Source organism: Eptesicus fuscus, chromosome 15, assembly GCF_027574615.1.
Source record: "Eptesicus fuscus isolate TK198812 chromosome 15, DD_ASM_mEF_20220401, whole genome shotgun sequence".
Lineage (NCBI taxonomy): Eukaryota > Metazoa > Chordata > Mammalia > Chiroptera > Vespertilionidae > Eptesicus > Eptesicus fuscus.
Genome location: NC_072487.1, coordinates 47,347,347 through 47,363,104, shown reverse-complemented (window position 1 = coordinate 47,363,104; position 15,758 = coordinate 47,347,347). Strand labels below are relative to the sequence as shown.

Genomic DNA, 15,758 nt, shown 5'->3' with positions numbered 1-15,758 from the left:
CAACTTTTATCAGCTGAAGCAAACTGTTAAGCGCAAGGACCAGATTCCAACTTGCTACTCCAAATTCCTCTGCACTTGCAGCCATCCTTTGTTCCCACCATCAGTGTTTCTTTTACTAAAGAAAAAACAGTCAACCTACTGCCCTAGTGACCTTTTTTACCTTCTCTACTCACTTTACCCCAGAATAGCTCAATGCCACATTTAAAAATTCCACATTCCATTAATTGAATGAGCAGGTTCTAGAAAGATTGTCACTATACTACAGTTGGGAAGATAGAACTATTTAAATTACAACTAAAAGTGCTAAGTACTTTTAAGGGGCTTGGTCTAAATGTTAATCTTTTAAAAGTAGCAAAGTAATAGTTAAGGACATTTTAAAAAACATCTACATTCTTACAGGTATATAATTTGTCATGACATGGAATCATAATGCCCATATAAGAGCCTCCCTACATAGCTTAGACTAGGCCCCTTTCAAAATGTATTTCGCCTAAATCCCTTGATTTGAAACATGTTTTAGATAATTTGCTTGAATTACTCAAATGTTAAACAGTAAACACCTTCAGCTCTCCACATGTACCAACAAAGTACTATTGTTTTATCTCCAGTAATACATTTTGGTCATATTTATTAACCTTTACAAACACTATTTTCACTCAATCATTTATAAAAAATGATTTATGATTAAATCTGTAATAAAACCATATAATGTTCATCAATGCATTCAACAAGATTAGTTTCATCCACGGACATAATAAACCACTTTAAAACAGCAGTTTTCATTCACATCATATAAGGCTGTCAAATTAAAAGAATTCCTCATAATGGGTTGTTATCCAAGAAATCCATGTCACTTCATGTTATATGGTAAGACTGATGGGTGGGTCCTAAAAAGTAGAATCTGAAAGTAGATTTTACCCCTTTATGATCACCTATCAGTCTCAAACCAGTTTCACAACGGGAAAATATTTGTGAGCAGAGAAATCAAATTCAGGAGGAACCTGTAAAGAAAATCAGAAAGTCAATGTATCTAACAAATATTCAGACAATTAACAAAGATTATTTTTATTTTAGAGTATTTTTAAAGACAAGGCAGTACAAGAGATTTTTAAAAAGCTGATTAAGTAGCAAAAAACTAAGGAACTAACCTGGGTTTATGAAGATCACTAGAAAACAGGCTGACCATCTATCTTTTGAGAATAGTTAAAGGAAAATGGACTTAAATTACAGGAAAAAGTCATGGGTCAGCAAATTTTTTAGTTCCAGGGTCACCGATAGTATGGAGCAATTAAATTAGTCACTGGTAAAGCCAGGCAGGAAAGGAGATAGAAAAACAATGGGAGTAAACAAATAGCAGACAATATAATGGGCAGATGCCACCACAATGCCTCAGCGGTTGGCTTCCAACGAGATGCAGAACCTCTGTGTTGAATATTTACATAGCACTGATAAAATATTACCAAGGAAGCATCCATCTCCTGAACCATTAAAAATATCTTATTATTGAAGCATCCACTTTTCTAAAGACAGATGACTTTTTAAATACCTCTTCCATATATGTATGTATACACATTTTCTTTTTTTACCCCAAGTCATTCAGTAATTTGCAGAGTGGGAAGGAAGGGAATGAAAGGCAGGCAGACTTTTGAAATTTTAAGTTAACAGAACCTATGTTTCAAGTCAAAAGGGCAAGCTCTAGTTTATTTTCTATTTTCTGCTTCTGATCCTCTTTTAGGATGATTTTTGAGTGCTTAATTTTTTTGGAATGAAACATCTTATTGAAAAAAGTGAAGTTCTATAATAATTTAGGACCATTTATTTTCCCCACAATGTACTTAACTTACCTTTGATTCCTTTTTGTGTCCTCCTGCCAGTAACTTCATAACCACAAAATTGGGTTTGGCAACCTTTAAAATTCTATTGACCTAAACAATGAGCAACATTAAGCTATCAAAACATAAAACTTACAATCAAAATGTCTTAATAGTATAGATACTAATAGGAACTTTGCACATCTAAGTGTTGATATTTTATTAAACATACGTAATTTAAAAATAGATTTCTTTTAGTAACACAGAACCCTATTTTAGTCAATTTTGAAAACATTAAGGGGCTACCGTAGCTTGCTTTTATGAAAATAAAAGAACATTGAGCTGCAAAGACAGCACCATGGAGGGGGCCATGGCCTCAAGTTAGGCTGTCTGCTTACAAATTCTAGCTTTGCCACTTACTAGCTATGAAATCTCTGGCAAGTTCTCTAACCTCTCTTCCTCAGTTTCTTCACCTGTTAAAAAGGGGGTAATAATTTTCCCTATCAACAGGATCTGTTGTAAAGATTAAATGAGTTCGTATATATTATGACCTGAGAACCAGGCCTCACAGGTAGTAAGTATCCTGTAAGTGTTAACTGTTATTTCTATCACTGTCTAAAAAGCTTCACTCCAACACATGAATACCGATGGGATGTGCAACTTGAAGGGACAAGTTCTGTCATCATCTTGCTGACCTCTCAAGAAACACACTTCACCATAACGTTAAGAAACACTCCTCCTCAGCTCCAGATCACACATCCACCTGCCCTGATGACAGCTCCATTTAGGTGGGGTGTCCAAAACAGCTCAACATCCCAGCTCTGCCTCCCTCCCCTGCTCCACCTGCATCTTCCCCAAGTGACTCCATCCATCCAGGTGTTCAGGCCAAAAACCCCAGAGTCATCCTTGACTCCATATCCAATCCATCAACCAACTCTGCAGGCTTGACCTTAAAATACATACAGAATGCGATCACTTCTGATCACCTCCACTGTCACCACCAACTCACCCGGGATACTGCTGTGGCCTACGACCTGGCTCCCCTGCTTCTGCTGGCCACACTTTCAGCAAAGTGACCACAATGATCCTTTGAACACAGATCTGGCCACTCCTCTGCTTGAAACCCTCTAACAACTCACCGCTTTTTTGCCCCTTACATCAGTCCTGGCTGTTCTTCAAATACTCGAGGCACACTCCTGCCTCATCACATCTTTACACATGTGGATCCCACCGCCTAGAAGGCTCCATGCCTACCTGGCCACATGATTTGCTTCTTCACCTTCCAGGATTTGCTCAAAGGTCACCTTATTAAAAAATGCCTCACCCCCTCTTGCTCCTATCTCCTGTAGCAGTCACTATCCCATTCCCAGCCTGATTTTTTCTTTATAATACTTATGATCTAATATACTATTTTACTTGTCTTTTCATTTATTTACTTACTGTCTGCAACCCACCACTCTCCTCAACACTGAGGAGGGCTGGGATTTTTGTCCTTTTTTCACTGCTGGAATCTACCACAGTGCTGGAGGCATAGGAGACACTAAGGAAATACTTGAATAAGTGAACTTCACTACTAGTAAAAGAAATACGCTGTTTTTTTATAGGTACCTTCCTCTAATTTTTATACTTCCCTCCTTTTTTTATTACATGGATATACTAGTATGTGATAAAAAAAGGTTGTCTCCTTCCCATCCCTGTTCCCTGACACGCCCTCCTCTCAAAAAGCACACAGTTATTCTAATTTCTATTATCTTTCCAGAAATATGTTATAGAATACTTGCCCCTTTTGACTGAAATGGCAACATACTATATAGTTTACTACCTTGCCTTTTAAACTTACTGTATTCTAAAGAATGCCCCATTACAGTATATAAAGGTCTTCCTTGTTCTTTCAAAAGTTGCCTAGTATTTCATTGTATGACGTGTCTTTAGTTATTTTACAGTCCCCGGTTGAAGAACACTACTTTCTGCATTTTCTTGCTATTAGGAATCCTGCTGTGATGAATACTCTTGTATACTGGTCACTTCCCTTACTATCCACGTGAGCACATTTATCTGTAGAAAAACCCTAAGAAGCAGAACTGTTGAGCTACCCTTCCATGGAGGTTGTACCAAGATATACTCCCCCCACATGGTGTATGATACATTTACAGAATAAATGCATTTCAATAAAAGTAGGTATACAGCAAATTGTGAAAATTATGAAAACCTGAAACTTAATATGTACAAGCTTTGTAAAATGGTATTTTAAAATAAAGTCACCAAAAACAATAGTCTTTATTTTATATGGTCAAGGGGATAAGGTGGTTTTCCTGTGATAACTAACCAGATCATTTTTCAGATTTAAGGTTTATGTGATATTTGAATATAATAAACTATAGATTAAAATATTTTAAACATTAACATTTCTAACAAGCCAGATCTTACTTTTCTTCTTCACAGTTCTAAGTCTTAATTTCTCCTTGCATTGATTTCTAAATTTACCCATAGAAGGTATTTACATCCTCTCATCAAATAATTAAGTCTGACAAGGTTAGGTTAAAAAAGCCATTTGAAATCTGGGGCAGAAACATGACAGGCTTCGTTTATGAATACCATGAATTCACTTTTACACGAACTGTCATCCAGGGGTAAGATTTGTACTCCCGACCGTCTTTCCCTGTAGAGTCACTGAGACTGAGCCTTACCTCGTGGTCAGGGTTCGGGAGGTTCTCCAGGATCATTTTGGCCTGCTGGAAGTGCTTGCTAGCTGCCACGTACAGTTCTGGAGACTGGGGGGGAGGGCTGTATTTATTGAGGTCAGACATTTCCTAAAAGGGGGAAACACTATTGTTCAAAACATGTTTAATATGAACATCTCAAACACCTTTTTAAATTATTCTATATTGACTATCCATTCCTATATAGACACCTAAGCAAACACTCAGCATGTCCCTATTTTTTCCTAGGTAATATTAAATCCTCAACCTTTAAATACTGCCTCATATTATTCTCATTCTTAAAGAAATGTTAAACATGATAATAGTATCCCAAAAAAGCCAAATAATTTTGACACTATTGAAATTGCCATTGTCCCATTAGTCCAACAGTCTGATTTCAGTATTTTAACAAAGTGGCTAGGTACAAACATCTCTAAGAAGGCCTAAGACTAAATATTTTACAGTGACTTTAGTGAGCAGGTTCACCTTGAACTGTAGATAGTGCACTGGGGGTGGTGTCATTACACTGTTGAATGGAGCAAATCTGTGCTCATATCGAACTTGTTCACTATCCAGCTCAAACTTGGGTTTTCGTACTTTGCCATCCATGTCAAATGCTACCATGGTCTACAGGAAAAAAGAGAACGAGGAAATATATATCAATATGAAAAAGTAACCATTCTCATTAAATTCAGAATAGAAAACAAGAAACAGCTATTTACAGATATCTACAACAACTTAAGGCTCAGAAGTCAGAAACGAGAAAAACTGGCTTTAGTGTTTATTTTTATGTCATGTGTCATCTTGTATATAAAAGGTTTTCAAGGCCTAGTGTTGATATTACTATTTTTCCCAATGAAATTATACCATATGCACATGATTTTTCCATGCTTCATGCTTTACAATAGTTTTGAAAGCTTCAAGTAAAAGTTTTTGAAAAAACATGGAGGCACATAAATTTTTAAAAGAAAAGGAGTCCATGTTCTATATATTTTAATGTAAGTTTCTTGTTATTACCATTAAAGTGAGGACTCAGTACTCCACCTCCTTGAAAATGTCTGTTTGTTTAAGCCATTCATTGTGGAGCCCGCTCCTTTCCTAATACACTCCTAAAAGATCCAAACCCCATCTCTTCCAAGAAACCTTTGCTGATCATCGATCAGAAGTAAACTCTTCTCTGATTATCTGTGTCATACATGTTACCTGGCCTGTCATTAATAAGGCACCTGAGACAAGGATCACATCTGATTAGACTTGGTATTCTGCAAGGTATTCACTATAAGATATCTGGCATACAACCTGGGTTCAAATATTTGGTAAACAACTTAATGAAAACAACTAGACTTGGAAAAAAGGTTTCAAGCAGATGTTTAACATAGGTGAAATTAGAACCCAGAAAAAAATCACAAAGAGAGTCAATTTTAACTAAGCTACATGACAGCAGTGTAGTTAAAAAGCAAAAAGAACTTTATTTTCAACAACTTACCTTAAACATTCCAGCACACATGTTCTGATATGCCTGGCTCATTGTGATTTCTCGGCTCAAAGGGCGAACTGTAATTAGAAAGAAAATCACCTGTACTCTTTCACCCTCCTCTTGCATTACTGCAGGAGAAAATGTAATTTTAAAAAAATCTTCCATGTTTACTAAATTAAAATTTCGAATAGTTTGTTCCTACAGGCTACATTTTATGGTCCAAAACTACAAATAATAAAATATAAAGACTAAATAAAAATTATGTTTCTTGAATGGAACACCAAAGAATTCTAATGTAAAGTAATTTTAACTTCTGAATGCATCATATAGAGATTTAACCTGTTTTTTTCTATATATAATATGTTTAGTTCCAAATGCTGTGATAAATGATGTTTCTTCTTTTTTTAAATTTTAATTTTTCAATTACAGTTTATGTTCAAAGTTATGTTGTATAAGTTTCCGGTGTATAGCATAGTGGTTAGACAATCAACCACTTTACAGAGTTCTCCCCATATTTCCAGTACCCACCTGGCACTACACAAAGTTAAGAGACTTCTTAAATAGGAAACCCATGAACGGTCATTTAATAGCCCACCCAAACTATTAAAATCTGATGGAAATACAAAGAAATATTTTGTAATGATTGTAGCAATATCTGTACCATTCCACGAGTGACTAATGGGGCAGTCCCTTTGAAACACTTCTTTCTTCTCGTGGTCCCTGAGTGGTGTGCCAAGGTCCTAGTCATCCTATGCTGACTCTTAAGAGCACAGCTCTAGATCTGCCTCTCTCCTGAGCTGCCAGCCTTTTGTCCAAAGATCAGAGGCTTGCTGTCTTGCGCCTTAACTAAATTGCTTGCGTGGTCTATGTGCTACTTCTTGTCCTAAGGTCCTCTGACACATGGAATTGCAAAGAAAGGAACCAAAAAGCCTTGTATCACTAATATTGGGACTCCGTTTCTTATACTTCTGAAGAGAAGATGAGAATTAAAATATTATGACTAATTCATCCGTTACAAGGGACAGAAGTGTCTCCAATATTGTTTGTTTCTTAAGTTTAAAAATAATCCACGGCACCTTTCTTCTTTTTCTTTGTCTTTTTACTGCTACGGCCCTTCTGCTGCTCTTCCATTATCCGTTCCTCTGCCATTTGCGAGCCATCAGCACGACTTAATGTCGACATCAACCATGCATAAAGGAATTCAGACAGATACCTTATAGAATAAAAATGTTAGTTAACAGTGGGTGTCTAAATGAGATAGCTTTATCAACACATGTATTGATACTGATAAAGAGATATTTTTCATAATGCTAAAGTCTTTTAAAAATAGGTTATCCAATTAGATAATTGATAGATCTTAGATGAGATCAATTAGATTAGAAATCAGCATTACAAGTGATTAACTTTCCCTTTCTTGTAGCCATCTATGTTGTTTAATTTCCTACAATGACATGCGTTTTATAACTTTACAAAAGATTTCTTGATAATGATGTGTATATGTAAATTGAATTAATGCCCATTACATTGGTTTTACTGTATCAGGACACGTTCACCTCAACCTATTAAGTAAATATTTTTTCCCCTGTTAATTATAAAAGAAAGCAAGCAAGTCCAAGCCAAGAGCTTCCAATCAGCTGCCTCAAACCACAAAGAAAGAACTTCAGCATTTTCTCCTATAAACTGTCTTCTTTGTCTACTATTAACAAAATATAACCCAAGTATCTATACCAATACCTTTTGGTAAGAGTTATCTACTGAAATGTTGGAGAATATACTAAATAATATTTTTCTCATATCACTATAGTTGATGCTCAAATTCCATTTTCATAGTCAAGAGCTTTCGGTTAAAGAACCCTTAGCACCATGATAAAAAAATACCATGTCAACTGCATGGAAGAGAATTACTTTCATTCCTTCATAGAGTTTCTCCAAGGAATATACAGGATCTTAATTACAAATAAAATAATTTGAATGAGTTAAAAGAGGAACTATATTAAGATTTAATATACTAAACTTAGTTGTTTGTGATGAGCAATAATAATTACTATTTTAAAATTACCACCACAATTTGCCAGACTAAGAAAAAGATTTAAGATGACTCAGACTCAATTCATTAGCTTGCAATTTTCTCTCTTTTTCCTGCTCCCATGTGTCCAGAACATGAATCAGGCATGGGCACGGACCAAAAGCCAAACTGGGATAAACAAGGAGTGACTCTGTCCCTGGCTGAAATTCTTCACTTTCTTCTATGACAGTTTTCCCATGCCTAAAATATTCTCAAGCATCCTCTTACTAGCTTTTGTTATCTCCAAGTGAAAGCAGAGAACTACTCTGCTGAGGATCATCTCTCATCAGCTGCTTTATACCACCTGAAACAAGTCCTCAGGGATGCAGTTTGAAAATGATAATCTCAGCCTTGATTTCTTCTCAGAAGAAAGATCTGGTTCAAATTTTGAACTTTAATTCTGATAAGTACAATACATAGCTAGTAGCAACCAGCATCACTGAAATTAGGCCAAAATGTGTATTTTTTTTTTCCCCTTAGAAATAGATAAGAGCTCTTCCAATTGTCCCAAAGCTAAAGTTAAAATACACAAATGAAAAAAAGTACCCTAAAGTTATATTCTACAGATGCTCTCTCAGATCTTTTCTATCCCCCACACTTACCAATATATGTAGTAGTACTCATGCATGCTGTAGAGCTCCAATTCAAAGCCACTGAGAAGATATTGTATCATAATTCTGAGGTTATGGTAAAGGACCCAGGTACCTAAACAGGCCAAATGTTGCCTTTGGGGTTCCTGCTTCAACAGCATGGTGTGAAGAGCCGCATCAACCTTCTCTGCCTATCAGAATGAAATATCGTAACGTTTACTTTCTTTTTAAGTAATGAGAGAATTTAAAATAAACTGCCAAAAACAGCATGAGCAGAAAATGAAAATCTTGCCACTAAACTCATACTTATAAAAGTAGTTTTGGTTAAGTTTATATCCAAACTTTTCCTTTCACAACGGATAACATTTAGCTAAATAGTCCTTAAGCTAAAAAGACATCCAATTAATAGGCCAAAAATAAAAATAATTGACTTCAGGTCTTTAGTTATATTTTCAATTAATATTGCTGCTGCTCACCAATTTATTCTAAGGTTATTATGTAATACATTTTCATATTAATGTGAACTTGCTGTAAAATTATAGTTATACATATATTTTATAACTTACCCTGATTACCAAAGAAATAATTCAGTTTGAATTATTGTTCTGTTTCTTTTAAAAAATATATTATTTTTTTTAAATTGATTTCAGAGGAAGAGAGAGAGACAGAAACATCACCGATGAGAGAAAATCACTGATTGGCTGCCTCCTGCACATCCCCTATTGGGGATCAAGCCAGCAACCCAGGCATGTGGGTTGGAATTGAACCATGACCTCCTGAATAAGTGGATGCTCAACCACTGAGCCACTGCGGCCTGGGCTTGTTCTGTTACTTTTTGCAAACTCTTACTTTGGTATATGAAACTGTTACATTGTAAGTGAAAAGAGAATTCACCATAGAGAAAAATTAAATAGTCAAAATACTGTTCCAAAGAATTGTTTTAAAAGTCTGGTCAAGTCATATGAATTGCTGAATTTTAGAAGGAAGGGCTACTTGTTGGCTCTTACCTCATCCTGCAAGGTAGCAAATTCCTCAAGAATATGACCGAGCTTGTCTCTCTGTCGAGCCCTATTATGCCCATGGATCTGAATAAGACTACAGAAAGGCTGCAACACATTAAAATTTGTTAACTGTCAATATGAAATTTCCTGATACTATAGAAAATTAACATTCCAAGTTTCCAAAATCCGGTTTAAGGAGAAAAAAAAAAAATACTGTGTATGTAAGAAACATGCCGATGTGTATTTTTTACAAGTGTTTCTTTTTGAGGAACTCAACACCAGGATTTATCAATAGCTAGAAGTAAGTGGCTGTTTATGAAACTTGTTTGCATAGGACTAAAATATCTTCCTTTTATCTTCAGATGTCATTCCACAATTTAAAGAGGAGTTTCTTTTGTGCTTATTTCAAGGCAAAAGGCACTGTTCAAGGCTGACACATCTGTGCTGCTTTAAATATACCAGAATGCCTAATAATTGTAAGACTTGGCAATGGTTAATAACTATAAACTCTAAGGTTGTTCTGTTCCTAATCTATACAGTAGCCTATATAATAAAAGGCTAATATGCAAATTGACCAAACCGTGGAACGACTGGTTGCTATGACGCACACTGACCACCAGGGGGCAGATGCTCAACACAGGAGCTGCCCTCTGGTGGTCAGTGTGTTCCCACAGGGGGAGCGCCACTCAGTCAGAAGCCAGGCTCACAGCTGGTGAGCGCAGCGGCAGCGTTGGGAGCCTCTCTTGCTTCCACGGCAGTGCTAAGTACACCTGCTGGCTTAGTCCTGCTCCTCAAGAGGGCACAGGCCGGGCTGAGAGACCCCCCCTCCCCCAGTGTATGAATGTGGTTCACTGGGCCTCTAGTCCTATATAATAAAAGCCTAATATGCAAATTGTCCCCTCAACCAAGGTTCGACACAGGGGGGTAGGCGTGGCTGGCCAACGGCCCCTCACCCCGGCTGGCCCCCCCCTCCCTGATTGGGGGTGGGGCTGGCCAGCAGCCATCCTCCCACATCCCCTCCCGCTGGCCAGCCCAGGCCGATCGGCCCCGATCAGGGTGGGCTGGCCAGACCCCACCCGAGCACAAATTCATGCACCGGGCCTCTAGTTCTCATGTAAAATACTGTAACATTTCACTAATCGGGTAACAGACATGAACAGTAGGATGCTCTGATTTAAGAAGTATGAATCATAAGATTCAAGTATAATATTATTTTAATATGGTATACTTTGACAGATTATCTCATTTGATCACTAACTAGTCTATCCTCTTAAGAGGTACAGAGGTAGAATTAACATGGCACATTTTAAAAATGAGGAAATTTATAGAAAAGTAAAGTGATCTCCCTGCTAATAAAATATTAGTGATAAAAATGAAATCTGGTCTCTTTTGACCATACCATGCTGTCTTCATATATGTATATGTGTGTGTGTGTGTGTGTGTGTGTGTGTGTGTGGTTTAGTAATTGGAATGACTAAAAAGAGCTCTCTATAAAGAGATTATAATTAAGAATGGCTTATAATAAACTTAATCCACCACAAGAGTTGTATGTTTTCTTAACTCCTTGAGATTTGAAAAAAGTTTGTGATCTCATCTAAATTAATAATTTTACTATAATCCTGTTCATTAAGATAGTATGAAGATATGTACCTGGGGATGTTACAAATATGCCTAGTTTATAAGGTCAAAAAGAAGTAAAGATTTTGTGTCCATTTAAAAAAACACACCAAAAAACAATGTGGACTGCTGTTTTCCCAGATGGGGGTAATAACCCGTTTTTGTGGTTCCTGAGGGTAGTAGTAAGAGGGCATCCAAAAGTGCCTCTGTACCTGTAACCTGCCAGGCACACAATAGGTTAGGATGCTATCAACTCAAGCATAAGAAGAGACAGAAACTTTCTATGTAGTGAATATGAATAAGAAATATTAGATGGAAAAATAGCACAAATTAATGCTACTAAAGGAATTATACCCCACAATTTTTAAAGTATCCATCACAACGTTCCAAACTGTAGTTCTTACCCGAACACAGTGAGTAACAAAGGAATCAATACAATCCTTAGCCTGGTGGTTATTATATAGGCAGCACCTGTAAGATAATATCCATGTCATGAAAATCAAACTATTTGGGAAATACCATCAGAGATAAATATAGTTTAATAGGAACTAGGTGTGGCAGACAGAAAGGAACCTAGCAAGGTCTGTTCAATTAAAGGCCTCTCTGTGTCCTGTTGTTAAAGATGGCCCAGCAAAACACCTATCAAACATTTGCTTTTCAATCTCCATGTGAATTGCCTTCGTCCTCTGTGAAATCCCAAAGCTCTACCTCCCTTTCTCCTTAGCCCAAGGTGGCACATAAAATAATGAGAGAAAGAAATGGAGTATTAGGCCTTGGGGGGCAAAGAAGAGAAGGTTGACACTTTTAAAAAAATGTTTTTATTGATTTCACAGAGAGGAAGGGAGAGGGGGAGAGAGAGAAAAAAAGAGAGAATCATCAATTGGCTGCCTCCTGCATGCCTCTCACTGGGGATTGAGCCCACAACCCGAGCATGTGCCCTGACCAGGAATTGAACCGTGATCTCCTGGTTCATGAATCGATGTTCAACTACTGTGCCACACTGCTGGGAAGCTGACACTTTTTAAATAGACTGATCAGGGTAGCCCTCACTGAAGTGATACTGAATGGACCTGAAGGTAGTCAGGGGGCCAGCCTTGGGAATTTTTGAGGAAAATGTCCTCCACTCCCATCTCTGTGTAAAGACCATGAGAGAGCGTGTATGTTCCTGGAAGAGTAAGGAAGCCAGTGTGGCTGAAGGAAAGGAGGTGCAGGGAGGGCAGTAAGAGATGAGGTCAGAGGGGCATCAGCACAGGGGTCTAGATAAGAGCATATGGGGCTTCAAAGGCTCAGTTACAGATTGTGGCTTTTACTGTGAATGAAGTGATGAACATTAACCAGCACCGGGGATGCTTGGGAATTTACTTCCTCCCAGTTAAGAAGCAGTCCTTAAATGAGAGGTGTCTGGGTAAATTCTCAAGTTCCCTTGCCTGAGTAGGACAACTCTGAGGTGTCACCCACACTGTCTCCAGAGCTCCCTGACAGGACTGAACCAGAGGAGTTACTCTCCATGGTATACCCTATAGCAATATCCTATAATTTTTCCTGGGAACACTTTATAATTACATGTACATGAATCTTTGTCTCAGGGTCTGCTTCTGGGGAATCCAATCTAAGAAAGAAAGCTACTAGAAAGTTTTAAGTGGGATGTGGCATGATTTATTCAAGAAATGGGTTGCTGAACCACTAACTGTTCTTATCTATATATATAAAAGCCTAAGCAACCGTCCGACCATCCGGTAGCTATGATGCGCACTGACCACCAGGGGGCAAATGCTCAATGCAGGAGCAGAAATCACAGGCATGGAAACATGAAACAGACTGATGAATCTCAGAGGGAAGGGGGAGAGGGCAGGAAAAGATTAACCAAAGATCTTATATGCATACTAGAGGCCCGGTGCATGAATTCGTGCACTGCTGGGGTCCCTTGGCCTGGCCTGCAGGGATCGGTCTGAAACCAGCTCTCCAACATTCCCCAAGGGGTCTCGAATTGTGAGAGGGCGCAGGCCAGGCCAAGGGACCCCACTGGTGCACGAATCTGTGCACTGGGCTCCTAGTAATATATAATCTCATACACCCAGTCTTCATACACACTGGTTTCTTTAAGAAATAGGCTCCTGCCCTAGCCGGTTTGGCTCAGTGGATAGTTTGGCCCACAGACTGAAGGGTCCCAGTTTCAATTCTGGTCAAGAGCATGTACATGGGTTGCAGGCTCGATCCCCAGCCTTGGTTAAGGGGCCCTGTGGGAGGTAATTAATGGATGTCTCTCTCACATCAATGTTTCTGTCTCTCCCCCTTCCTTCCACTCTCTCTAAAAACCAATGGAAAAATATCCTCAGGTGAGGAATAACAAAAAATAAAATAGACTCCTTTCTTCCGTCGGCCATGGAAAGCTCTCCTTATTTCCAAAATGCCAACTCAGATGATTCCTTCTGCCTGAAATACTTTCCAGCCTCTTATAGCAGCATATTTTTGGGGCAGTGACTCTGTCAGAACATAATTTAAGAATCAATTATCTGCATTTTCTATTTCTATCTAGACTCAGCTCATTGAAAATACACCTTATCTTGTTTTTTGTTTTTTTTTTGTAATTATTTCCCAAAGCACCTAACAGTGCTTTGTATTTAGTAACGGTCAATGCAATTTACTGAATTTCTGATAAGTCCTTGGAAAATTTTCTTCTCATACTGGACCTAATGTCAACTTCACTAAAACCTCAGTTTAAATCTAAACATGTATCATAAATCTATTTTAACATGATCGAATTTGTTGTTTTTTTTATATGGATACTTGATTCCAACAGTTTTAATGCCTTGGTTAAAAAGGAGATGGTCAGGCAATTTGGGCTTTTAAAAAACACATAGGGCCCTCGCTGGCTTGGCTCAGTGGATAGAGTGTTGGCCTACAAACTGAAGGGTCCCGGTTCAATTCTGGTCAGGGGCACATGCCTGGGTTATGGGCTTGATCCCCAGTAAGGGGGCATGCAGGAGGCAGCTGATCAATGATTCTTTCTCATCATTGATATTTCTCTCTCCCTTTCCTTTCCTTTCTGAAATCAAGAAATGTATCTATCTTTATCTATCTATAGATATAATTTCTTTAAATCGCCTTTCTTCTTTAAAAAAAAAAAGAAAGAAAGAAACACATATGTTATAAAACTTTCTATGATACTTACTTTGGGGAAAGCACTGGAGGACTGACAAAAGACCGAAGTGCATCTTTCACCATGTCTTGCATGAGGTGAGTTCCAAAGACCTTTTTGTTATCCACCAAGAAAGTGGTCTTAAAACAAATGTTATATATTAGTAATACTGCCACAAACTTGTTGTTGATCCATTGCACCTATAGCTGCCATTATTGTGACATGAGCATAATTTTTAAAAATACCACAAAATAAAAAGAGATTAAAATATTGAAAGTTGGTGGAAAATTTTTATAATCACTGTCTCCACAATGGATATTACTTTTTAATCCCTACTTAAGGTGTATTTGATGCAGGAGAATAAAGAAGTCTTTCAAGTCAAAAGTAGTAATTGCGAATTGGTCAAATTAACTGACTAGTCTAAATATGTCGAATGAGCTAACATATAAGAATGAGCGTCATAAATTGTGAAATAGTAAGTGGCTATACTTATTAAACTAGTCAATAACCTTTATCGCTAATGAATGCTTTAGAATACATACAACCTTTCCAAAATTGGATGAAGCAACAGATTATTAAAAAGTACATTATTAAATTTAAAATAAAATATTTAATAATAATTTGTATTTAATTTTCTCCCCTCAACCTCAATGCACTTTAATATTTACTATATTGTACCTTACTTGCTTTCCTAACACATCTGGGTTGTTTCCAGTTTTTGGTGATCATGAACCAACAGTATAAATATTCACATACAGGTTTCCAGAACATCAGATTCTACTTCTCTAGGGTAAACAAGTAGGAGTGGGGTTTGTATAGTTCATTTTATAAGAACGTGCCAATTGTTTTCCAAAGTATTTGAAGCACTTCACATTCCCATCAGCATTACATCCTTACAAGCAGCTGATATTCTATTTTTCTTTCTTTTTCTTTTTTTAAAAGATATTCTGAAAGGTGGATAATAGTATTTCATTGCAGTTTAATTTGCATTTCAGTAATATTAATGATGTTAAATATTTTACCATATTGAAGTGTTCAAACTTTTTGTTCAATGGATTGTCTGTTTCTTTATTGTTAAGCTTATAGAGTTCTTTATATGTTCTAGATTCAGGTCCTTTGACAGTATTTATAAATATTTTCTCCCACTCTGTAGAGGCTCTTCATTTTCTTAAGTGTCTTCCACAGAATTACTGTAAAGTTTTAAATTTATCAATTTAAGGATTATGCTTTTAATGTCACATCTGAGCATTCTCTGCCTTCTCCAAAGTCACAGAGATTTCCTCATATCCTTTCTTCTAAAAGTACTATAGTTTCACATTTTACATTTAGGTTTATGATGTATTCTGAGTCAATTTTTTC

General features: G+C 37.2%; 1 protein-coding gene and 1 pseudogene across 5 annotated transcripts in view; both read right to left on the bottom strand.

The window, feature by feature from the left end:
- Nucleotides 1–611: 611 nt before the first annotated feature.
- Nucleotides 612–15,758, bottom strand: part of NAA35 (N-alpha-acetyltransferase 35, NatC auxiliary subunit) — a 53,947-nt gene continuing 38,800 nt past the window's right edge. For 4 of the 5 annotated variants that reach the window (XM_054727730.1, XM_054727731.1, XM_054727729.1 and 1 more), the window contains 10 exons: nt 14,433–14,539; nt 11,665–11,731; nt 9,650–9,748; nt 8,655–8,833; nt 7,064–7,200; nt 5,997–6,064; nt 4,997–5,137; nt 4,499–4,621; nt 1,845–1,925; nt 612–1,001 (listed from right to left, as the gene is read on the bottom strand). In XM_054727730.1, the coding sequence (XP_054583705.1) occupies nt 942–1,001; nt 1,845–1,925; nt 4,499–4,621; nt 4,997–5,137; nt 5,997–6,064; nt 7,064–7,200; nt 8,655–8,833; nt 9,650–9,748; nt 11,665–11,731; nt 14,433–14,539 (1,062 nt within the window). In that variant the 3' untranslated portion in view covers nt 612–941. The remainder of the gene's footprint in view (nt 1,002–1,844; nt 1,926–4,498; nt 4,622–4,996; nt 5,138–5,996; nt 6,065–7,063; nt 7,201–8,654; nt 8,834–9,649; nt 9,749–11,664; nt 11,732–14,432; nt 14,540–15,758) is intronic. The other variant, XM_054727732.1, reaches the window with a different exon arrangement.
- LOC114231757 (small nucleolar RNA SNORA48) lies at nt 8,133–8,261 on the bottom strand (annotated as a pseudogene).